The sequence below is a fragment of the Eumetopias jubatus genome, unplaced genomic scaffold (assembly GCF_037043125.1).
Source record: "Eumetopias jubatus isolate StellerSeaLion01/CBP00866 unplaced genomic scaffold, mEumJub1_p1.0 scaffold_6, whole genome shotgun sequence".
Lineage (NCBI taxonomy): Eukaryota > Metazoa > Chordata > Mammalia > Carnivora > Otariidae > Eumetopias > Eumetopias jubatus.
The window spans coordinates 12,864,453-12,890,667 of NW_028274812.1; the positions used below are offsets into that span (position 1 = coordinate 12,864,453).

General features: G+C 35.9%; 1 protein-coding gene across 9 annotated transcripts in view; it reads right to left on the reverse strand.

The window, feature by feature from the left end:
- SCAF8 (SR-related CTD associated factor 8) overlaps positions 1 to 26,215 on the reverse strand; it is a 216,059-nt gene that overhangs the window by 168,818 nt on the left and 21,026 nt on the right. For all 9 annotated transcript variants that reach the window (XR_003609283.2, XR_003609284.2, XR_003609282.2 and 6 more), the window contains 5 exons: positions 15,234 to 15,317; positions 10,676 to 10,720; positions 3,295 to 3,456; positions 1,976 to 2,129; positions 765 to 895 (listed from right to left, as the gene is read on the reverse strand). Coding sequence is in view for 6 of the 9 variants with exons in the window: in XM_028103219.2 (XP_027959020.1) it covers positions 765 to 895; positions 1,976 to 2,129; positions 3,295 to 3,456; positions 10,676 to 10,720; positions 15,234 to 15,317 (576 nt within the window). In the remaining 3 variants the exon portion in view is untranslated. The remainder of the gene's footprint in view (positions 1 to 764; positions 896 to 1,975; positions 2,130 to 3,294; positions 3,457 to 10,675; positions 10,721 to 15,233; positions 15,318 to 26,215) is intronic.

Genomic DNA, 26,215 nt, shown 5'->3' on the forward strand with positions numbered 1-26,215 from the left:
CACAGATCTGTACCTCTGGAACAAATAATGCAATATATGTTAAGAAAAAAAAAAGAAGAGGATAGCAGGAGGGGAAGAATGAAGGGGGGGAAATTGGAGGGGGAGACGAACCATGAGAGACGATGGACTCTGAAAAACAAACTGAGGGTTCTAGAGGGGAGGGGGTGGGGAGTCGGGTTAGCCTGGTGGTGAGTATTAAGGAGGGCACGTTCTGCGTGGAGCACTGGGTGTTATGCACAAACAATGAATCATGGAACACTACATCAAAAACTAATGATGTAGGGGCGCCTGAGTGGCTCAGTCGTTAAGCGTCTGCCTGCAGCTCAGGTCATGTTCCCAGGGTCCTGGGATCGAGCCCCACGTCAGGCTCCCTGCTCCACGGGAAGCCTGCTTCTCCCTCTCCCACTCCCCCTGCTTGTGTTCCCTGTCTTGCTGTGTCTCTCTCTGTCAAATAAATAAAATCTTAAAAAAAAAAAAAGATGTAATGTATGTTGATTAACATAATAAAAAATAAATAAATAAAACAATAGCACTTAATAATGTTTTGCACAAACTATGTGCTAAGTCAGTATTTTGGTATAAAACAGTGCATAAAATGATGCCTTACTAAATGAAAAAGCAAGCAAGTTACAGAGTAGTATCTATAGTGTGATCTCATTTTTACAGAAATAACACATACTCTTCAGGTGGTACATTGTAAAATAATACATTAGGAAAATAATGAGTTCTAAATCATTGTTGATTTAACTAAAAAAACTGCTCACCTGTTGGCCTTGAGGACTTTGTAAGATTTGAGCTACTGCTGCAAGTGTATCTGTGTTTGTTATCTGAGATACCCACGGATCCGGCAGACCCTGGACCACATTGGCTGGAGTAACAGGTGTCACAGGAGTTCCTTTTAAAAAAAAGACATCACACCCACCCAAATAGACATGTAAGTAAATAAATAAGACTTGGAAAGGTAGAGAGATTTGCTTTGTCACTTTTATAAAATATATACAAACTTAAATAAATGTTTTTATTTTATTGTCTAATTACAGAATTAGGTAGACTGAAAAAAAAATACAAAAGGATCTGTCCATACTTGTCCTCATTAAGCTAGTACTAACTTTAAAAGAAGACTACACTACTGGGGCGCCTGGGTGGCTCAGTTGGTTAAGCGACTGCCTTCGGCTCAGGTCATGATCCCGGAGTCCCGGGATCGAGTCCCGCATCGGGCTCCCTGCTCAGCGGGGAGTCGGCTTCTCCCTCTGACCCTCCCCCTCTTCATGTACTCTCTCTCTATCTCATTCTCTCTCTCAAATAAATAAATAAAATCTTTAAAAAAAAAAAGACTATACTACTTAGAAATCATTATAAATCTTATTACAGAAGAAAATTCTATGACATGAGGGAATATTCAAAATATAATTGAAAAATTATAAAATAGTATGTTCAATATAAAACTATTTTTGTTTAAAAATGGATGTGTATATGTACAGACACACACACACCAAAAACTAAATATATACCAAATGTAAATTCCTGAACTATTATAAATTTTTAAAATGACATTTAAATATACTTTAAAAAACAAGATTTTGAGATTATTACTAAAGCATTCTTGGCTTCATTAGATAATTTTTTCAGGGTTCCTTATAAATATTAAGCTCCCCTGCTATACTACAAGTTGATTTACATGAAAATTTATGGATAGCCTACATCAGGAACACTTAATTGACAAAACAATTTCCCAAAGTTCACTATATTTATGCTTCTAGGGATTTAAAAAATTCAGATTTTTAATTTTTAGAAAAGAATTATACACAAATATAAATTCTGAGTCTGTTTTTCCTTCGAATTACATTTCCTTTCAATTACTTAATGCTAGATAAGTTCTCTTGCACTGTTAAAATTGTTACTTTATAAATGAATAATCACCTGGGAAAAAAAAAGTAGAATATTTAGAAAACAAATCTCTATCAAGGTAACATACCTGGGGTGTTGCTCATAGCAGTAGTAGTACTGGCCAAAACAGGTGTGACAACTGGGGGAGGAATCCCTGCTGCCATATCCAAAAGAGGCTGAATAATCTCACTCTTAAACACATTATTCTTCTGCCATAAATTTAATACTCTCACTATTTTACTCTGGAGGAAAAAAGAAAAATGACATTTTGATTTTCTGCTTTCAAAACTTAGCACAGTCATTTCACAGAGACTATTCGAACAGTGGATGGGAAGGATGGATTAAAATACTTCTGTAATACTTTCTGCCCCTGAAATCATGTTTCTGTAATTTTGATTTGCTAATCTTAACACACTTGAAAAAAAAAAGTTCATTTTGACAGATGTACAAGGTAAATGAAAGCTACATTTAGTAGAAGGCAGGAATGACAACTCAGTTTCAGCTTCTATGGGAAGTCTAATGAGATCGATGGTTACGGTTGCCTGGAGACTGTATTAACGCTGTTGAAGTGATCAGGATTTATCTCAGCACCAAAGCTGTATTTTACAGGTAATTTTGCCTTCATGTTTTAAACAAATAACAAACTTTAAGACAAAGTCCTTATCTAATGTGATCTTTTAAAAATTTAATGTTGCAACCAACCCTATTAGAAGAGTAATCTAAATTTCCAAATCAGTATCCCAAAATATGTAAACTTCTAATACCTTTGAACACATATAAAGAACCCCTTTTTACTCTTTCTCAGGATCCAAAGCCTTCTTTTTATGTGGTACAGAATATTTATTCATTCAGATCTAAAAAACTTAGTAGTGTGGTTTCCAGTACTAATAAAACTTTACCAAAATAAAAGAATTTTAAAATGCAGTTATTTTCTATTAACTGCTTAGCAAATCCATTTTTCATAGACACTAAATAGGTAAATATCAGGTCAAATAATCAAAACATTAAATTAGTTGTGTGTGAGAATAAATATGCTTTCAGTGTAATTCCAAAAGCTTATTATAGCCAGTTTCTTTAACACCAATTGCTTCAATAAGTTAAAAAAATAGCCAAATCAACTACATCTCTCCACTTTTGTTTAAGATGCTAAGAATTTCAGAATGTGGAGAGTGTAATAACTAAATATTCAAATTCAGAATTACTAGGAGTACAGGGTAACATAAAATCATAGTTAAGATAGAGTCTCATTAGACCAAAGGGTAATGTATCGACTTAAAAAAAAAAATTCCTCATATCAGTGAGATGATACGTCTTTCTCTGATAAAGACTGATGAATCACAGACCTGTACCCCTGAAACAAATAATACATTGTATGTTAATTAAAAAAAAAAAAAAAAGGCAGCATACCTTGTCATCCCCAGGGCAACGATATAAATTCTGGAAAGTGCTAATGATGTTATTACTAAATCTGGGTGCAAACACATCCTTTTCTTGACCAAACTGATGTCGAGATTGTCGTACAATGGAGTCAATAACATAAAGTCCTGGTACCTTGTATTCTGGTTTACACTGATGGAAAAAAGAATAGGAAGGGAAGGAATGAGAAGGTAGCATTCATTATAAATCCTATACAAATACAGAAACAATGCTTATGTAGACGTAATGAATGTTCAGACATTGACTATTCCACACCATCTGTCTCTGGAATGGCATTTTAATCTACACTGGCTACTCCATTCACCCAGTTCAACTGCCAATCACATAAGTTCCAAAACTGTACTGCATAACTGGCTTGAATGGCAAAAGCCAAAAGGATAAATAAGGTACTGTTGTAACAAAAAAAATTTTTTGTTTAATGACTTTGAAAAGCCACATGGAAGGAAGCAGCAAATTCAGGAAAGAGCTCTAGAGAATGCATTGCCAACATACATTAGACTTCATCTAAAATCCATATAAAAGGGTTTCTGAACTAATGAAGGAACACTATAACATTCTAAATACACGGAGCCCGAAGTTTCAAAAGTTTTCTCAAATACCACACCTATAATAAAGACACAACCATTATGATTCCAGTAATCTATCCTAGTTTTTAGCTACTCCACTGATAAATGTTTCTCAACCTTCTTATCCACCACCCAAATTGAGGAAAATGTTTCCTACTTTCTTGCCACAAGCTTTTCTTCTGGTTAGGTGAGCACAATGAAGAATCCTTTTAGTATCAAGGTTACTGCTCCTGGTTTGTCACCATATCCAGAAGCATAAGAAAACCTGCTTTCCAAGCTTATACTAATTAACATGGAATTATGGCTGCAAAAAGCAGCTTCAATTTTTGCGTGTAATTAGGTAAGTATCTCACCCAAAATAATTTCCTGGAAATCACATATGGCACGTAAATTACATTCTTGAAAAATCCTTGGAAACCCGAGTACCAGTGAGAAAACGATCCTCAATCTACCCCTAACACACACATACGTTTCTAATGGCATTTTCAGCTGAGACAATGAGTGATTTTATTCTGCAAAAATACAAGATGATGCTTCATCTATGACGCTTCATCTGTTCCCTCAAATACTTTTTAAGACTCTTATCCTTAGATTCTTACTTAGTCAAGAAAATGAAAAGACCTTTATTATCAATCACAAGTATCTATTGAAACATTCTGACTATTGAGACATAAGAGGGCAATAGGGTTGGTGTCTGGATACTGAAGTTTAAAGTTTAACCTACGTAAAGGTTAAAAACATCTGCTCTGTTGAAAGTTACAGTTTTTGAAAGCCTGAAATAGTTTTCCCTCATGTTCCCAAAACATTTAGCATATTCATCCTTCAGTTCATGTATCTGGCCAAAGGCTATTTTCCCCTTTGACTACCATACATTCAAAGAAATATCAACCTAGCTGAGCAAATAATGTATCTCAATAAAGAAAACTTAAAATTTAATGAAAAGCAGGACATCCACTTTGTTAAAATTTATCTATTCCCTAATGCCACAAACACAGATAAGTGATTAATAATTACTGATTAACTTGATTTATTGGCATCTTAATTTTGCTAAACACAAAAAAATCTGATATACATTATTTCATATAAATGATTATCTTGAGAGTGAGACTGAATACAATTTATAAGTTGCTTGTAAGAGCTTTAAAAATTAATACTGAGAGGTGCCTGGGTGGCGCAGTCGGTTAAATGTCCAACTCTTGATTTCAGCTCAGGCTGTGATCTCAGGGTCCTGAGATTGAGCCCATGTCAGGTTCTGCACTCGGCAGGGAGTCTGCTTGAGATTCTCTCTCCCTTTCCCTCTGCCCCTCCCCCCGCTTGTGCTTTCTCTCTCTCAAATAAATCTTTTAAAAAATTAATACTGAATGGTTAAGTAATGAATGTACTAAATATAAAAAAAACACATCTTTTTCGCTGATTTATAACAAAAACTCAGGTTACAGACTCACAACACAGAAGAATCTGAGTGCACAAGATAATAAATGGACCTTTGGGGCCTACTGTAAGATCCCAAAGCTTCAAACATATTAGCAGTTTAGAGGTAAACTATAAGGCCTAAGGAAAAAACATTTCTTCATCCACAGTATTTTTATATATACCATTAAGATGCCGTAGAACAGATTTTCCCTCACTTGTAGATTAGGCATTTTTGCCACAAAAATGGCAAAAAAAAAAAAAAATCTTAAGTATGACTTAATGTTTTAAAATAACTTAATAATAATTGGTAAACTTAGCTAAGTCACCAACTAGAAACCTAAGGAAACATTACAACCAAAAACCTGAAATGCTTTTTCAATTTCCTCTTCAAGTTCTATCAGTACTGAAAACACAAGAACTCCTAAGACTTTCCACTGGTATGAGGAATTTTTACTCTATAACTAATAATAATAAAGTCATGTCATATTAAGTTTTCAGTTATATCATCTTCAAACTACATTCTAGTAATTTCCATTTCTTCTGCTGCAGAAATAGGAGAAAGGCAATAACACAGGGAGAATGCACCTTTAAACATATCACATGATTTTCGTTCTAATGTTATTCAAGCTGTTATGTGAATACCATTAGAAGTCAAGAGTTTTTTGCCAAAAAAACTCTCTAGGTGACTTGGACCACACACTTTGCAATATATAAACACACCTTATATAATGATTCTATTATTAGAATTCGTGCTACCACTTTCAGCTCTAAAAGTTAACATTAAGGACACTTGGGTGGCTTGGTTAGTTGGGCGTCCAACTCTTGATTTCAGCTCAGGTCATGATCTCAGGGTTGTGAGACAGAGCTCCACGGGGCTCAGTGCTGGGCATGGAGCCTGCTTAAGATTCTCCTTCTCCCTCTCCTTCTGCCCCTCACCCTGCTCACACACTCTCGAGTGCTTGTTCTCTCTCTCACTCAAAAAATAAAAAAATAAAAGTTAACATTAAAGGAAGCAAAGCTAGAATGGTAAATACAGGAGCATGTGGCTATACATGCAAAGCACTGAATGATACTGACAATAGCATTTAAGGTATATGGGACGAAGAGCTGATCTAAAATATCCCAGAGCAGAATTTATTAAAAAGTACATAAGGAAAGTGAGAATCTGAAAATTTACTGTTTTCAAACTATCTGTGGCCAACTGCCCAAATCTTTGTGTACCCCACACCCGAGGCGAGAAGCTAGAGTAATCTTTCAAGCAATTTTCCTGGCCTATGGGAAATCGTCTTATTATCTTTTCATTTATTACTATCATTCCTCTATACATCTTTCATGCTAAACACAGACTCACAAATAACATATTATCAAACTGCTGCCATATTTCTCCTCTCCTTGCACTATTTGTCTATGATGGGTGAAGGAAAAGTATAGCCAAGCTAATATGTGGTGTTCTGGGGCTAGAGGATACCCAACATTACAAGTCAACATCATTAAATAATACCGCACATTTTTCTTAGATCTTTCAATTGACCATATATAATGTACATGACAAATGGACTTTTTCATAAATTTGTTGAAACAGTATTTCTACTATAAACAGTACTCTAATTCAGTGATTTTACAAACTGGCTTCCACAGAAACAAAGCATCTATGCAAGGGTGTCAAGGACTATGGGGCAGAAAACAAAATAGGTGGAGTGGGCTTCTGGTTCCCTACCATAACCACTACTGCAACATTTTTACTTGTGTTTTATGTCTCCCCTTTCCCCCATATTAAAGTTCCAGTAAGAATAGGAAAGAAGAAAAAAAAAGGTTTCTTCTGGTATTAAAAAAATTATATACAATCTGGAACCTCATCAAAACCAAAAAAAAATCTTTGTTCTGTAAGACCTTGGATCTTGTGTTAAGAGAATGAAAGGACAAGCTACCAACTAAAAAGAACTTACATCTAGAATATTCTTCAGAACTCTGAAAACTTGACAGTAAAAAACCATCTAATCAGAAAATGGACAAAAACATGAAGAGATATTTCATTGAAAATGCCAAATAAGCATGTGAAAATATGTTCAACATGATCAACCATTAGGTAAATGCAAATTAAACCACAATGAGACACCACTATACATTCATCAGAATAGCTAAAATAAAAAATAGTGGTAACACCAAATGATGGCAAGAATGTGGAAACTGGATCATACACCGTTGGTGGGAATGTAAAATGGTAGAGACATTCTAGAAAAGAGTAGCAATTTCTTATAAAACAAAACATGCACTTACTTTCCCAGAGAAATGAAAACTTATATTCACACAAAAATCCACAGACAAATGTTCCTAGCAGCTTTATTAATAGCCCCCCCAATGGAAATAATTCAGATGACCTGCAATGGGTGAACAGTTAGACAAACTGTGGTACATCCATACCATGGAATGTTACTCAAAAATGAAGGAGCCATTAGACACGTGCACAATTTGGATGGATCTAAATAAAATAATATGGAGCAAAACAAGCCAATTTCAAAAGGCTACATTTATATAACATTCCTGAAATGGCAAAATTAGAGATAGAGAACAGACTAATGCCCCCCAGGAGTTAGGAATGGGGGGAGGAGGAGAGTAGAGCGTGGCTCTATAAAAAGGGGAAGGAATATGATGGCTCCCTGGGGTGATGGAACTATTCTATATCTTGACTATGGTGGTGGTTTTATGAATCAATACGTATGATTAAATTGCTTAGAACTAAATATACATACATACAAATGAGTGCACGTAAAACTGGTAAAATCTAAATTTGGTGGACTGTATGAACGTCCTGGTTGTAATACTTACGTTATCAAGACATTACCACTGGGGGAAACTGGGTGAAGAGTATATGGGATCTCTCTTTACTGTAATCTAATGGAAGTATCATTATTATCTATTGATTAAATGACAGATGAATCTACAATTATCACAAAACAGCTTAAAAATGTACACCCACAACTCAATTTACCATTACACTAACCCACTGCCGAATTTCTGCTTTAAACGGGGTAGGGGTAAAGCATTTAAATTTCTGCCCAGACACTGACTGGCAATGTTATTCCACTTTGGTGTTCTAAGTCAGACTTTAAAATCAAAAGTCTCATGCTCTACTGACTGAGCCAGCCAGGTATCCTTCTAAGGCAGACTTTAAGATACAGAAGTAAACTGTCTGGGCTGTGACCAACTGTACAAGTGATGGAAGAGTTGAACAGACTGTTTACCTCATTCACCATGACATAGCAGAATTGTTGATGAATCTCTTAACTATGAAAGACAGCATTTCATATGTCTTTCAGGCTGTGGAGAAACTAGGTGAAACTTAGAAACTTAGAAACTCAGTATAATGACTGAAGAATGTGGAGGGCTGGACAAAACTGAAGCTCTATAAAACCATGAAGATGAGTTTGTATACAAAGCTTCACTAAACTTGATTGAGAAGTACTTCTCTTAAGAGAAAGGTCAAAATATTGTGCCAGAAATTACGTCTGAAGGTTATACATTCTAAATGGAGGATGGCATTCCTGGGACTTCTAACTTTTAGAGTGCACGGCATAAAGCTGTTTGTACTATGTTTGGTATAAGTTTGTCCTACTGTTTTTCTACTAAGAATTCTTCTTAAAATGTGGCTATTGGAGCACTTTGTATAATGAAACTATATTTGAACAGTTCCAAACTGTACATACTGTATGAGGTTTCTCCTCTCAACATTTCTATGTTGAATGTTATACCATGCAGTGTCCTGTAAAGAGATTAAATTCTACCCTTTTCTTTACTTCAGCATCCCCCCCCCAATATTGACTTGCTTTTCCAGACGGATTCTACAATTATCTCACAATGGAGATAATTTTGCTCACTTAAGGTCTAAGATTCTGAAATATCTTATTAGAAGTACCCCTGCTCTAAATCAAATCAGTCAAAAAACATTCACTCATAAGTTCATGTTTATCCTTTAAACCCTTACTATTCAAATTGTGGCTTCTGAACTGACAGCAAAAGTATCATCTAGGAACAGGTAGAAATGCAGACTCTCAGCCCCTTGCCACATTTAGTGAATTCAGAATCTGAATTTTAACAAAATCCCTAGGTAACTCCTATGCACAAAAAAGTTTTTAAGATGCACTGCTTTAGACATTCGAAACTTTTTAAAACAACTTTTAAAAACTTTAGAAAAATGAAATTTTCCAATCACCAACATTTCTATTTTATACTGTGATTTACCTAAAACACAGAGCATACTTAGTTTACTTTGCATCTCAGCCTCAATTCACTAGTTGTTCATCTCAAAATATGTTTTACTAATACTCTAAGAAACCAAGACTTTATAAAAAAGCTGAATCGCATAAAGGTTAACTGATGTAGTCAAGGTTACCTACACAACATAGTCACCTCACTTTGATTCACATACCCTTCTCCTAGTCAACTATTTTTAAGAAACACTGCAACCCTACTGAATCCTTAATGCCATATACCACTGATTCTCAAACTGGTACTGGTTACATCTAGGCACACGAACATGGGCAGAGTACAAAACCTAAATTCAATTAAAGTACAAATATAGTATCATTTCATAAGTTTTAAGCCCTATGTACTCCTGCCAAAAACCATGGCATGAATAGGGCACTGATCACCAAGAGGGCAAAAAACTATAATTTGGTCACTTTGGACTCTGCTTATAAAAAGCATTACTAAATGTGTATAAGACAGCTGTTTTCAACTTCATCACCCTCTGCTTACCCTAGAAAATGGAATTTCAGGTCTATAAAATAAGATGTTGAGATGTATAATGTCTTAATGGATGAGACAAAATCAATCAGCAGAAGAGAAGTAGGTGGCAGGCAATGTCTTATCCACACCTTATCTAAAAGAGCTGCTCTCTAGGCATTCTGCTTGAAATGACAAGTGAGAATTAACACATTTATAATTTTATTTAAAATCAATCATATGAACACCATTTTTTTCAAGGGACAAATGCTCACTATGGCACTGCAAATTAAAAGAACATCTACCTAAATGAAAGTTACTGTTTTCAGAATTATCCAAAAAGCACTATCATTTAATTTTTTTAAATTTATTATTTTTTTTAAGTAGGCTCCATGCTGGTGGAGCCCAGTGCGGGGGGCTTGAACTTACAACCCTGAGATCAAGACCTGAACTAAGATCAAGAGTTGGACCCTTAACAAACTGAGCGACCCAGGCACCCTTATTTCTTAATTAGAAAATAAATGGAATCACTTTTGAACAGTCCACCAAAACAATTTAAACTTGAGTATCTGATTTAAAAGAATAGAGTACAAGGCATTAATCTGTAATTATAGTACATTTAGCTTATATATTGAAAATTATATACTTACTTTCTGAATGAATTTCTCAACGCTCTGTACCACATGTTTATAGAACTAAAAGAAAAAAACATGAAGTGTGGTTTTAAAATCTATTCAGTTAGATTTGAATTTTCCTGTTAAACACAGGTTTAACATAGTTTAAAAGGTCTATCAAAACAATGAATTTTAATCATGAATTTTGAGACAAACATGTCACCCACCTTCATAAGCAATTATTATGATACCTAATTAGTAAAGGATTCTTAAAGTGCATACATGGTCAGTAAAATTGACCCTTGAACATAGGTTTGAACTGTGTGGGTCCACTTACATGCTGATTTTTTTCAATAAACAGTACTATAAATGTATTTTTTCTTCCTTTTGAGTTTCTTTGTAACATTATTTTCTGACTCACTCAATTGTAAGAATGCAGTATATTATACATATAACATACAAACTAGATGTTAATCAACTGTTATCGGTAAGGTTTCTGGACAACAGCAGGCTATCAGTAGTTAAGTTTTGGTGGAGTCCAAAGTTATACATAGATTCCTGACTGCATGGGGGATCAGCACCCCAACGCCCATGATGTTCAAGGGCCAACTGTCTATCCAAAGTTTGTTATGAATTAGAAAAGAATTTGATCACAGTCCTCATAAAACTATACTTTCACAAACTGTTACGTTGACAGCAAAGTACTTGCAATAAGCACACAGGCAGATGTACATTCTTACTTTCAGGGAAGGAAAAGATTTCTTATGGTATCATTAAATTAGGGTAATACCAGAAATATCAAATAACTCAACAAATAGCATTAATAAACATATGCAAGGGAGTTGTTTTCGACTTCATTATCTCTTGCTTCTCCTGGAAAACGGAACAAGCATATATAATAAGATATAGAGATGTATAAGGTTCTCATGGATCAGCCAAAACAAATCAGCAGAAGTGAAGTTAACATACACAATAAAAATGAATAATGGGCTGTTATCAATAGTAAGAAAACAGATGTAAGTTTTAGAAACAACACTATGAATAAACCTAAAAAGGAACAAATCAGAAATTATAGATTAAAAAAATTACAGATTAAGCAAAAGATATCTAAAATTTATGCTTAATAAGTACCTCAATGGCAACTGCATAATTAGCATATTTGTTTAAAGAACTTGAATTGTGCTTCTATTTATACTTTTGATCTCAAGAATTATACTTTAAGGGATATCCCGAGACTGAAGAGACACATGAACATTCCTTTGAACTGCATCATGAAAATCAAAAATCAAAATGAAAGGAAACCTGATTACTCATAGTCATCAAAGCAAAATGTACAAGTTTAAGCTTGGCTAAAATTTTCATACTATAAAGGAACAGTTTACTCAACAGTGTAAGTCACTTAAATAAAAAAGCCAAAACAACTACTTAAAAGTAAGCACTACTTAAACATTTAAAAGCAACATACAAAATATTAATTACACACTGAGTGATTTTTATTAAATATTAATTCTTCTGGAAAACACCTTGACAATGCTTTTTGCTTCTAGCTACTTTACTACATGTAATTCTGAGGAAAACTGCTTACTAAACTTTAATTCAAAGTTTATCAGTTCACATAGGTCTTCTTCCCCAATAGGTTTTTTGTGAGATTTTGCTGACAGTGTGCAATGTTAACAAGCGCCCATTAAAATAATGTCTCTAAACACTGATAGATATAAAAAATCAATGACTTACCTCATATAAAACACAATATCATTTAAATCTGATTTAAAAAGGTAGCTAAGTCTCAATTTACATAGGTACTAAATGCAGTTTAATATCATACTGCAAAACAATTGGTATGAACTCTTCAAAAATATCAATGGCATGACAAACAAACAAAGGCTGGGTAAGGCTGGGTGACAGGACAAATAAATGTAATATATGATCTTACTGGATCCTGAAATTTCTTGCATGTGATCAGTGTACAATATAGTTACTTAGGATATGTCTTTGTTCTTAGGAGATTCAAATTCAAGTATTTAGGGATTAAGTGCTACTATGAATGAAATCTGAAACTAACTCTCAAATGATTCAGCCAAAAAATGTGTTTGTGTGTGTAGAAATAAACCAAATGTAGCAAAGTGTTAACTGGAAAATCTAAGGGAAAACTATGTGTTGGCTCATTATAATATTTTGCAACATGTTTGAATTTTCAAAATTAAAAAATTTAAAGCAGCAACAATAAATCAAAATAGTACAGTATATTATTATGTTTAGGTTCTTGATTGAGAGAAACTTGGGTTCAAATCTAGCTGTATTTATTCTGACTATTGCAAATTACTTATTTTCTCTTAGACCTTTCCCACATCTGAAAAATAGGAGTAATGTTGCTACCAATACCTTACAGAATATTTTAATTAAAAAATATTCTGCTCAGAGGGAGGGGGGGTGGAGAGATGGGCAAAATAGGTGAAGGGGAGGAGATACAGGCTTCCAGTTATGAAATGAATAGGTCATAGGAACAAAAGGTACGACATAGGGAATATAATCAATGATATTGCAATAGTAATGTATGGTGACAGATGACAGCTACCCTTATGGTGAGCACAGCATAACGAATAGAGATGCTGAATCACTAATGTTGTACACCTAAATCTAGAACACGGTGTATCAACTATACTTCAATGAAAAAAATTTTTTTAGAAGTATTCTCAAGTTATATAAAATGCTTCAATTATTTTCATAGACTAAAAATGGTAATATCCATGTTTGCACACTCTCAGAATCATGATCATAAAAATCAGATCACAATGTAAAATAGGATAAAGAAAGTACAAGAGACTAAACATTCTATACTAAGCCTATCAGACATCCTGAAAATTCACTTTTTTGAAGAATTCTCTTGCTTATATGCTTACTGGTCACTGTCCTTATCACTTATCACCTCTTTGATTTTCCACATATAAATACAGGGATTTTAACTACAATGGTCTAAGAAATTAACTGCATGTTGAAAACTAAGCTTTGGCCACCAAAACACTGAAAAATCACAACTATCTGAATTTTCTCCTAGTGGCGATTCTCTCTGTAAACAGGAATTTGTTAAATCTAACAGATAATGCTATTATTCAAAGACAATTTATTTAAATAATTGCTGCTGGGGCGCCTGGGTGGCTCAGTCCTTAAGCGTCTGCCTTCAGCTGAGGTCATGATCCCAGGGTCCTGGGATCGAGCCCCGTTGTCGGGCTCCCTGCTCCGCGGGAAGCCTGCTCTCCTTCTCCCACTCCCCCTGCTTGTGTTCCTGCTCTCGCTCGCTGTCAAAATAAATAAAATCTTTAAAAAATAAATAAATAAATGGTGCTTCCGGTTATGGCTGATGTTATTTACAGTAGGGAAACACCACCAAATATCCACAGATTAAAACCTACTTAATTAAATATAAGCCCTCATTCATTCTTGATTTTTTTTCTTCAGATTTTATTTATTTATTTGACAGAGAGAGAGAGACAGCGAGAGAGGGAACACAAGCAGGGGGAGTGGGAGAGGAAGAAGCAGGCTTCCCGCTGAGCAGGGAGCCCGATGCGGGGCTCGATCCCAGGACCCTGGGATCATGACCTGAGCCGAAGGCAGACGCTTAACCGACTGAGCCATCCAGGCGCCCCATCATTCTTGATTTTAACAGCCCTACTAAAGCAGGGAGGCTTAGCTTTGCAGACAAGAAAGAGGTATCCATGGCTGAACTTCAAAAGGTACTTAAAAGTCAAGAAATTTTATGCAAAACTTTGTGCATTATGTATATTTCTCTACAGAAAAGTCCAACCTTTCTCTGAGATTTTCAGAAGTTTCAATGAGTCAACATAGATCAGTTCAAAACCTCTTAGAGCAATGGCTAAAGGCCTGCGGCCTCTTCCCACAGCTTAAACATCCTATATACAATGAGGTTCAATTATTTTTCTTAATGGCTCATTTTCAAATCTATAATAGAATCAATAAGGAAAAAACCATTAATTTTTATTTAGAAACCTCTTACCAAGATTCTGTAAAGTCAGTGTGACAAATAACAAACACATTCACCACAATGTGGCTCTAAGTAAAGAAAAATGATAGTAGCTTCAAAGCTTATATTTATCAAAGTGTTAAATGTTTATCTCTAGGTGGGAGAGTTCACAGGTGATGATAAATTTTCACTAACATGTATTAACCCTGTAAAGAGGAAGAAAATACATTGTTGACCCTTAAACAACCAATTCCCTGAACAGTCGAAAATTCCCATGTAACTTCTGACAACCCCCAAAATCAACTACTGTTGACTGGAAGCCTTATTGATAACAGTTAATTAACACATATTTTCTATGTTATATGTATTATACGCTGTATTCTTATAATAAAGTAAGCTGGAGAAAATATGTTATTAAGAAAATCGTAAGGAAGAGAAAATATATTCACAGTAATGCACTGAATTTATAAAAAAAATTCACGTGTAAGTGGACCTGTGCAGATCGAATCTGTGATGTTCAATGGTCAACTGTATAATCTGTAATAATTATCCTTCCTCTAAAATATTAGTATAGTATTTTCTTCTGAAAACACAAGTGTAAAATTTATTACTCACCTTAATAGCTTTGATGGCTGCCTTAGTAATTTGGGTCATTTTCGCTTTAGAAATGGGTGGTTTGTAGTCATTCAGGGAATACAACTGATAAAAAGAAGAACAAATTTTAAATACAGCAAAACTAATGGTCTCTAAGCAATTACATGAAATTACCAAACATTTCCATTTTTATATTCCCAATAAAATCAAAGTGCTGCTTTCTTTTAAAAATCAAGTTCAACATCATTAGCTGTCAGGGAAATGCACATCAAAACCACAATGAGTTACATTTTCACACTTGTTTATAATCAAAAAGACAGATAATAACAAGTGTGAACAAGGATGTGGAGAAACTGGAACCCTTATACATTGCTAGTGGGAATATAAAATGGTACAGCAGCTTTGGAAAATGGCTTGGCAGTTTCTCAAAAAGTGAAACATAGTAATGTGTAATATGACCCATAGTAATATGTAATATAACCCAGGTATAAAGCCAAAAGAGATGAAAATATATATTTACATTAAAACCTGTACACAAATGGTCACTGCAACATTATTCATAAAAGTCATTTAAAAAGTGGAAACCACCCAAATGTCCATCAAATGATGAATGGATAAACAAAATGTTATATCCATTCAAAATATTAGCCATAAAAAAGAAATGAAGTACTGATACATGCTACAAAATGGATGAACCTTGAAAACATTATGCTCAGTTTAAAAAGCCGTATTAAAAAGACCAGATATTGTAAGTTGCCATTTATATGATATGTTCAGAAAAGGCAAATCTATTTGTGACTGCCTACAATTGGGGGAATTGGGAAGAAATGATGAATAACTACTAATGAGTACAACATTTCTTTTTGGGGGTGATAAAAATATTCTAAAATTGATTGTGGTAATGTTGTATAACCATACTAAATGCCACTGAATTACACACTTCAAATTGGTTAATTTTATGGTATATGAACTGTATCTCAAAACTTTTTAGAAATCAAGGGATTTAAGGTTTAGCTGTAATCTCCACCAAAAAATAATTTTGTTTTGAAATCTCTCATATAAGCAAAGGATAATAAAACTGCTTAAAGAGAAAGTTAAAGGGGGGAGAATCAAGCAATGAACAAGTAACTAAGGTTAAATGAATATTGATTAAAAGTTGCAGTGTACTCAGTGATGACAAGATTTTAACTATAATGCTGTAAGATACTAACTTCAAAGTCTGGAAACGAAGCTTTGGCCATTTTACAACATTGCAAAAACAACCAAACAGACTTTAAAAGTAAAACAGATTGTGTTGGTTAGTCAACTAGCAATTTAGGGAGTCCTCTACAGCTTTTGCTCCAGCACCCCTTATAACCTATCTATCAATGAATTCTACTGATTTCTACCCAGTTTTCCCATTTTTCTCCTCTTCTTTCTCCAACGACCACCAAAACCACAGCCCCAAACACTCTCATCTCTTACTCAGAGGACACCTCTAAATGGATGTGCATGTCTATCTTTTCAAAAACTAATGTCTATCTTTTCAAAAACTAATCTGATCAGGTGACTAAATACCCCCTTAAAAAGGTCAATGACTTCCCATGCTTTGGATAAACACATAGTCGGAACTCCTGTCCACCCTTCCAGTCTCATCTCACTCCATGCTCCCCTCCTGAGCCCTTTGCTCCAGGCACAATGATCCTGTTTCAGTTTCCTGCCACACAGTGTTGAAAATGAGCTTGTTCCCTCTATTTCGAATACTCTTCACCAGGGTCTCCTTGCTAGTTAATGTGTACTCATCTTAGTTTGAGCAACACCTAATGAGGAAAGCCTTCCCTACCTTTCCAGCCAGATCAATACCTCCTCTTTTATACTCTCACTGTAATGTCATTCACCTCTGAAGCACTCATCATAGTACTTTGACATTTACTTGTCTGATCATTTAATACTTGATTTTTTAAAAGGACTGTCACAAAGAGTAACAGTAACACCAAAGGTCAAAGGCTGTAAGTTCCTTTAATACCATTAAGATGTTAATGCTATAAGAGCTGTTCAAGCTGAAATCATTTGTGGGAGAAGTACAGATGTCCTTCCCTTTAAGTTCCCAGAGAAGTGCCCACCTGTTCATACTGCCAACCATTAGGTCAAGATCCCATCAGACCATTTAATAAGCTACCTCTGCTAAACTAACAGGAAATTTTAATACACTTGTGGCTTCAATTCCTACCTGTATGCCAGTCTACTCACCAGGTACAAAATAACATCAACACATTTTATAGTGCTTACAACAAGCTGTACGTATAAAGCAAAGGTCAGCTTCCCAGAATTTCTCAGCAGGCCCTGGCTACTGCCCATCTGAGATCCACCCCTGCCCTCTCCTACAAAAGAATAAGCTCTAAGGATAGACACCATGTCTTTTTTGTTTAGATTTTTTCCTTTTCTCCAAACTGTATCTTCAGTGTCTGGGAGAAAATAGATATTTGTTAAGAATAAATTAAAATGAACAAATATAAGACACAGCATTGCACAAGCTTTGCACAGAAAAACATGGATATGAATTCCAACTATGTCACCTTATCACAAGCTGCTAAACCTCTGAAGCTTAGGTTTCTCATTCACAAAATAGAAATTCATTTCACAGAAACATCACATAAAAATAAAGCTTTTAGAACATACTAAAGTTGCTCAACAGTCGCTCAATAATTTTAATTATTAAAATTAAAATCCTACTCTGTAGGCATTCTCCATTTAAATGAATAATATTAAAGGATCCATCAAACACTTGCAAGTCCATTCTTTAGTAATTTATATTAGGGCAATGAAGACGCATCAGCTTTCCCCCCACAGTTGACTACATACACTTTTATTTTGTGTAGTAAAGCCCTGAAGTTTCGATCAAGCATTAGTTCATACTCTAGCTGATCACAGCTTTGTTTGCGGGGGGGGGGGGTGTGGGGGTGTGTGTGTGTGTGTGTGTGTGAGATGGAGGGTAGGGGATGAGGTAGGGGAAATATAATTTAGATTTATAAAACATTTTCAACAGTCTGAAAAGTCAGCTTTCACCTGAGATCCCCTGCCTTTTTAAATGCACATACTGCAGAAATTTAAGGTAGTACTCAGAGAAATACCGAGTAATTAAGTACTTTTCCAAGGCTCACTTAATACATAGGCTTCCAACAAATCTCATTTCTTTATTAAATCTGATTATCAGAAAATAGGCACAGATAACTCCTCAATGAATGCCTTAACTAAAATTTAACATTAAGTCTTTAGCTTACGAAGACTGATGAAAGACTTGCTCTAGAATGTTGTGTTTTACCCATCTGTTAAAGAAATAATTATCTTTAACCAAAAAAAATCCCTTATATAAGAATTCCCAAAGTATATTCTCCTTGAATGCAGAAACAGGAGAATGATTCAGCTAGTTTCCATGTGCTTACTTTTTTAATCAAAAAAAGATGGTTTAACAGGTTTCTCCCATCTTGTGCCTTGGCTTCTAAGTGAGCTTGCTCAAGTTTGTCTGAACATTAAATCTCAAATGTCTATTGACATCTACTTCTCTGCTATATTTAGCCATTAGTTTTATTGTATCCAAATATAAAATATATTTTCACCAGTGTCTAATTTTGATAAGCTGTTTCAAAGTTCTTTTTGAAGTAGGTGGAGTATAAGTTTATACATTTAATGAACTAATGTGAACTGAGCACATGACTGCAGAGACAGCCTGTCATCCTCCACTTTTCCTTCTATTTTCTTTCCCTCTCTCTCTCTTTCTATTGGGGGGGGGGAGAGAGGGAGAATCCCAAGCAGGCCCCACACCCCTCAAAACCCTGAAATCATGACTCCAGCCAAAATCAGAGTCAGACTTAACCTAGGCGCCCCTTTTCTTTTTTTTCCCCCTTCTATTCAATTTCTAGCTCCAAATTTAAGTGTTCTGTACATTCTCCTGTTGTCAATCCTCAACATCAAACTCAGTCCTCTAGGACCTCCCTCAAAGACCATTTCTTGAGACCTGTAGGACATCAATATAACATTCAGTATTTTAGAAAAAGAAAATAGTGCTAAGTATGCTGCCAGACCATTCAAAGCTTTAAAAATCTTCTATAAGTAATCAAATTTATAGCAAGAGAATATTTAATCTTTAGATCTACAGGATATGACAGAATGCCTGATACACAGTGATAAACCTGTCTCACCCAGCTGATAACTTAATTCTGCTGTAACATTGCCATTAGGAAGTGCCAGGCTTCATTCCAATCCTCTTTCTAATTAGATATATCAACTCCTCACCAAAAATTGGGAATGTAATTCTCCCTATATTCTCAAAATTTGATCTGGTTCTACACTGGAAAATGTTGCAGAAGAATGAAAGTTTATTCTGGGAACTTTTTTCCATTTCCCTGATGATTCCCATCTCTATCCTTGGGTCAGAAGATCAGGACTGCATGCACTCTAAGCTTGGGCTATCTAGATACCCAGTTTTCTCATGCATAGGCTTTTTTTTTTTTTAAAGATTATTTATTTGAGAGAGCAGGTAAGCGAGTGCAGGGAGGGGCAGAGGGAGAGAGAATCTCAAGCAGACTCCCCGCTGAGTCGACAGGGGGCTTGATCCCATGACCCTGAGATCATGACCTGAGCCAAAATCAAGAGTTGGTGCTTACCCGACTGAGCCACCCTGGCGCCTTTCATTTATAGGTTTTAATCCCACCAATCTATTCTTGGGCCTGGCTCCCTACTTCCTTGTTTTCTAAAAACTAAATGGCTGCTGATTCCCATTAGTTTGTTCCATCAAATTATTCCCTCAGTTAAGACTATTTTAACTTTTCTAGGTCTACTGATAACCTGCTGTGTCTGAACTCTGCTTCCCAAATCTAAGCTTCTTCCCCTCAAATGCTTTGTTCTAATGCTATCCAATCTCATGTGACAACCCTTGATTTATACAAACTCTCCATGTCCCTCTGACCTCAGGGACTGAAATGAAGTCCCAGTCCTGACCTGCCCCTTCCTATGGCTATAACTCAAGACTTACCAATTTAAAACAAAGGCACTGAACAATAGGCTGGATTTCAGTCTAACTCCTTTATGTTTCAGCTCCTCTCAGGAACTTGCAGGCACCACATCAAATGTATTCATTTGATGAATGCATTCATTCAACAAATGTATTCAGATCTGAAAACAACTTCTAATGAAATCATTTTCTAGTGACTTTAATCAAGGTTTGAGAAATTTTTTTTTTAACCTACACTGAGATATCTTAGTTGCTGCTGGCTACTCCAACAAAAAACTTATTTTGAATAAAGATTTTCAGAGTTGTCACTTGTCAGCTATTGACTGGGCTAAGAGTCGGTCATTACAGCAAGTACACGTTAGGCTTTAGAAGCCACATGGTCTCTATCACACTACTCAGCTCTACCCTGTAGCAAGAAAGCAGCCAAGGACTAAGGATCAATTCACACATGAATGGGCAGGGGATGTTCCAACAGAACTTACTTATTACAAAAGCAAGCCAACCTTGAATTTGGACAATATTTCTCAGTCCTAAAAATGTATGCTTCTATTTTGCTTTTGGATAAACACTGCAATCTCACGTCCCTGGAAAGTACATTCATGACCTCCCTCATCTGCCCTTTTCCACACACTGTGACTCGTTACCCAAAACTCAACAAAACGTTGTGCTTCAGGCTGTTATTTTAAGCAAACTCACTTCAAAAATGTTAATGCCTTTCCCAATCTGAGCATAGGTATTACATGAATTCTATCATTACTTGGAAGAGCCCAATAAAGAACTCATTATCTGACATACCCCAGAAAACAATCAAATTTTGGTAAAATCTTGCTCATTTACAGGTTGTTAGGCCTTCAAGTTTGTGATTCTATGATCAATGGAATTAACCCACTATGTGAACCTAAAATAACTGAGTCATCAACCCAATCCATCTTTCCTAACAATGGTCCTCTACTGCCTTGAAAGTACTAGTTAGGGGGCGGCTGAGGGTCTCAGTCGGTTAAGGGGCTGCCTTCAGCTCAGGTCATGACCTCAGGGTTCTGGGATCGAGCTCCACACCTGGCTCCCTGCTTGGCAGGGAGCCTGCTTCTCCCTCTCCCTCTGCCGCTCCCTCTGCTTGCGTGTGCGCTCTCTCTCTAATAAAAAATAAAATCTGGAAGGAAGGAAGGAGAGAAGGGAGGAAGGAAGAAGGGGGGAGGGAGGGAGGAAAGAAAGAAAAAAGAAAGGGAAGGAAGGAAGAAGGAGGGGGGAGGGAGAAAGGAAGGAAGGAGGGAGGGAGGGAGGGAGGGAGGGAGGGAGAGAGAGAGAGAGAGAGAGAAAGAACAAACTAGTTAGGATCCCTAAAATCTCCAAAATCAGAAATCACAAAAGATACTGGAACAAACACAACTTGATACTTTCAATTCACGATAGCATGCTGACTACAGATTTTTTTTTCTCTTCCTCCTATTGGGAGAATAATAAGGAATAAAATTTTAAAAAGGTAAAAAGAACTCAAAAGCAGAATAGGGAAAGGAGTAAATCAGCAGACAAGATGTCACAAATTTCCAAAAAAACAGAAATATGATTAAGAGGATTAGTAACTGATGACCACAAAGAGGAAACCACAAGCCATAGTAAACACAGAAGATACAGCCAAAGGAAAATAACTTGTCCTACCTAATTCCAGAGTCCCACCACTCAAAATTAAGGTATTAAAGAGAGTAAGGGCAGCACAAGTGAACTAATGCCTCATCAATTCTTGCAAAAAGTCAATAAGTATCTAAAACTGACCATTCAAAAGACAGTGTTACAAAAATACTGCTTAGATATATGAAATTAATCATCAAAAGAACTGAAGTGTTAAGAACTTAAACATTTTCCTCTGTGGGGGATCCAGCATGGTGTGAGAAGGAAGAGCTTCCAATAAAATCTCTTTTGTACTTAAAAAAAAATTACATGCGTAGGTTACTTTGAAAAATATATTAGGGCGCCTGGGTGGCTCGGTTGGTTAAGCAATTGCCTTTGGCTCAGGTCATGATCCTGGAGTCCCGGGATCGAGTCCCACATCAGGCTCCCAGCTCAGCAGGGAGTCTGCTTCTCCCTCTGACCCTCTTCCCTCTCGTGCTGTCTCTCATTCTCTCTCTCTCAAATAAATAAAATCTTTAAAAAAATATATATTATATTTTAATAAAATCTTGTTCTAACTTTACTTGCCACAATGGTCCTCCACACTATCTCTCCCTCCAAAATTCATAGTCTGAATTCCCCAATCCCTAATGTGATTATGTCTGGAAATAGAGACGTCATGGAGGTATTTAGAGTTAAATGAGATTGTAAGAATGCAGTTCTGACTCAACTGGCTTAGTGTCATTAGAAGGGACACCAAAGAGCTAGCTCTCGCTCACTGCCACGTGAGGGGGCCACATGACTACTAAGACCTGAAGGTGGCTGGTAGGAACTGAGAAAAGGCCTCGGCCAACAGCCAGCAAACTAAACAGGGACCTCAGCCCTATAACAGCAAGGAACTATATTCAGCCAACAACCTAAATGAGCTTAGAAGAGAAATCCATGTCTCAAATGAGAGCACACAGCCTGGCTGACACCTTGATTTCAGCCTGGTGAGTCAATCTGCAAAGGTAGCCAACTAGTGCTTGGGTTGTGACCCATGGAATTTATAAAATAAATCTGTGGTGCTTTAAGCCGTAGGCTAAGTTTGTGGCAATGTGTTTCAAAGCAACAGAAAACTAATACAGTAGAAAAAGATGTAAATGATTTTTCTTCATTTTACCTTGACTGTATAGATTTTTTAATTTTTGCAAATACTTTTTGAAAATTATTTTTATAATTCAGTCAAAATTAAAATTTTTTTAAATTTCTGTTTTTCCTAAATAACTTAAAAAGAAATAGAAATTCAGTATTTTGCATATAGGAACAAAAAGTAAGTAAGATACTTGTTTCACTGACAGTCATTTTAAAGAGATTATTCTCCAACTGTAATACCTGAAAACCAATATACTTTATTACAAATTTTACTTCAACATGTCAAAACCTAAGTATTCCCTATATCTAAAATTTGTCACTCCCTAATATACAAGTTCTCCTTTCTTATATAGAGGGCCTTCCATATTATTTTTGGGTTGGGATACAATATAAAATATTAGATACTGTAACATAAAATGAGATGCACTTGACATAACAAAATGTGACCAGAGAACAATAACAGAATTAACAGTAGCAGATTCAACACTAAAACCAACATTAAGAAAAAACATGTTCTAAAAGAATAATGTGACCAACAGTGACTTTATACTAAAGTAAATTTCTTTGTAAAAAAAAAAAGTTTGAATTAAAACTCCAAATATATAAGCTTGGGTTACTTCTACTGAAGTAGCAGTATTCTTGAACATGCAGAATGTTTTAAAGAGCAAAAGCCAAAAAGGTATGTTACGGATATTCTGCCAGGATTCCCAGATCAAACTTTTAACAAAGGCTCAGCTCCTGATTTTACACTAAATAATGTGAGAGTATAAAAACTTCGAAACAGGGGCGCCTGGGTGGTTCAGTTGGTTAGGCGGCTGCCTTCGGCTCAGGTCATGATCCTGGGATCCTGGGATCTCGCCCCACGTCCAGCTCCCTGCTCAGCGGAGAGCCTGCTTCTCCCTCTCCCTCTCCCTGCCACTCAGCCTACTTGTGCCCTCTCTCTGTCAAATAAATAAAATCTTTAAAAAAAAAAAAAACAACCCTTCAAAACAAAGTTTCAAATGCATCTTTGAAATAAACCATATATAACTGTGAACACCAAAGCACATAAAATTTGAAATGTTAACATCTAAAAATCAGTGAACAAAATTAATTGTTTTCCCTTTTTAAAATATCCTTATATCCTTAAAACCTTTTTCTGTGGTTATAAAATATTTTACTACAGAAAAATTGGAAAACAAAAAAAAGCACAAAGATGAAAGAAAATGCAAATTATCTATAATCCAACAATTCATCACTCATTCCAAATATACTCATAAGAGCCAGGCACTATGGATCCAATAGAAGAGGCAGACATCTCTGTCCTCATGAAACGGAGTGTGCTTTTGCAGACAGGCAATATTCTAATTAACAGTTTGCAGAGTATAGTTAAGTATACAATGAAAGTAATACTACTTGGTAAAGGGTACGCAAAACTGTGTATCTTTCTCAGGATCTCAAATCCAGAACCCCTTTAAAAAAAGTTGGGCACCTGGGTGGCTTAGTCAGTTAAGTGTTTGCCTTCAGTTCAGGTCATGATCTCAGGGTCCTGCGATCCAGCCCCACATTGGGCTCCCTGCTCAGCGGGGAGTCTGCTTCTCCCTCCCCCTCCACCCCCGGCTTGTGCGCTCTCTCTCTCTCAAATAAATAAAATCGTAAAAAGTATATTACCAGGGAAAATAATGCCTGTTTTCTTAAAATTATAAATCTGAAGTATACAAACATCTGTCTAGTAAGATCAAACCTATACACTAAACTTTTGGTGGTGCAGGTATGGTGGGATAGGATCTTCTAGTTTAAAAAAAAGAAAAAGAAAGCCAGAATTTGATATATAAAAGTGCTAACAAAATTGTTATGACAAATATATTTATATGCTTCGTAACTATTCTTTCCTATGGGCTAAAGTATTTTCACATAAATAATTAACCTTTTATATTACTACTAAGCAAAACATCCTATTTCTCAACTATGACAGTTGTCTAAGGTTAATACTACAGTATTGAAAACTGTTATTAAAAGGAAGCCATTTACTTTAGAATCTAACTTATAGTTTAAAATTGTTAGTAACAAAGAAAAACTATAATCAACTCTCCCTCAAAAACTACTAAAGAGCTAAATTTAGGCCACAAAAACTTACTTGCATGATCTTTAATTCAATACAAAAATTTATGTATCCTTTCCAAATTCTTGGAATAAAGTAGATAAAAAATACTCTTTAAAAATAGTATATAGGCGTTACAGTGAGCCAAGATGTAGTAAGCTAACTACAGCCTCTCTCTCTCCCACCGATTACAACTAAAAACGCCAGACTAAATACAAAAAGCAACTACCTGAAGACTGAAAAGTAGAAGAGAAGCCGATGGAAAACAAGTAGAATAGTAACCAGTGATGGGGGGAAGGGGGCTGTGTGTGGGTGCTGAGGTAAATTTCTTAGTGTTTTGTGTTCCTCTATTACCTCTAGGTTTTGGTTCCAAAGAGTGCAGAATCAAGCCGGGGAGCCGGTGCTAGAAGCAAAAACACTAGAGGAAACCCCTTTTGTCTAGCCAGAAGACTGAGTAAAAGGACTCCTCCATGCTACTGAGGTGGGCATCAGGAGGAATCTCCTTTACTTCCTCTTCTTCCATTTCTCCCAGGCCCTGCTTAGGGCTGGAGGGCAACCACTGTTGCCAGCACCTAAAAAATCCCAAAGAATAGCAATTTCCAGACAGAGGAACTAGGAAAAGGGGCCCCTGTTATCCAAAAAGTATGGTGAGGAATCCCCATTTTTTTTTCCTCACCACTTCAACTCTAAAGGCTAAAAATGGAGAGAAACCCAACTTTTTGGCCAGAGGAACAGAAAAAAGGATGGCATGGGATCTAGAAAAAGTATGGGAATCCCACAGAGAGCTGAGAAGAGGATCTCCTAATTCTGTGTAGGAACTAACTTAAGTCTTGGGCTCATTCTGGAATTGTGCCTGTGTGAAACAGACCCAAAGAAATCCGGTAAAGGCTTTGAGAACTAAAATTTATGTAAACCACTAATTCTTGATTGGCACATGTGCTGGGCACGTCTAAAACAGCAAAACAAATGCTTATAAAATTGAACTGACATTGGAACCACCACAAAAAGGCAAGACAGAACTTGCATCCTGAACCTAACCAAGATGAACGTCTGCTAAATAAAACAAATCAACATTCTTAAGAGGATTTTAATGAAGTCCTACAATACTGAAAATGTCCAGTATACAAGCCAAACCTACGTGACATACCAAAACACAACACACAAACACACACACACCCCCAAACCAGGAAGATC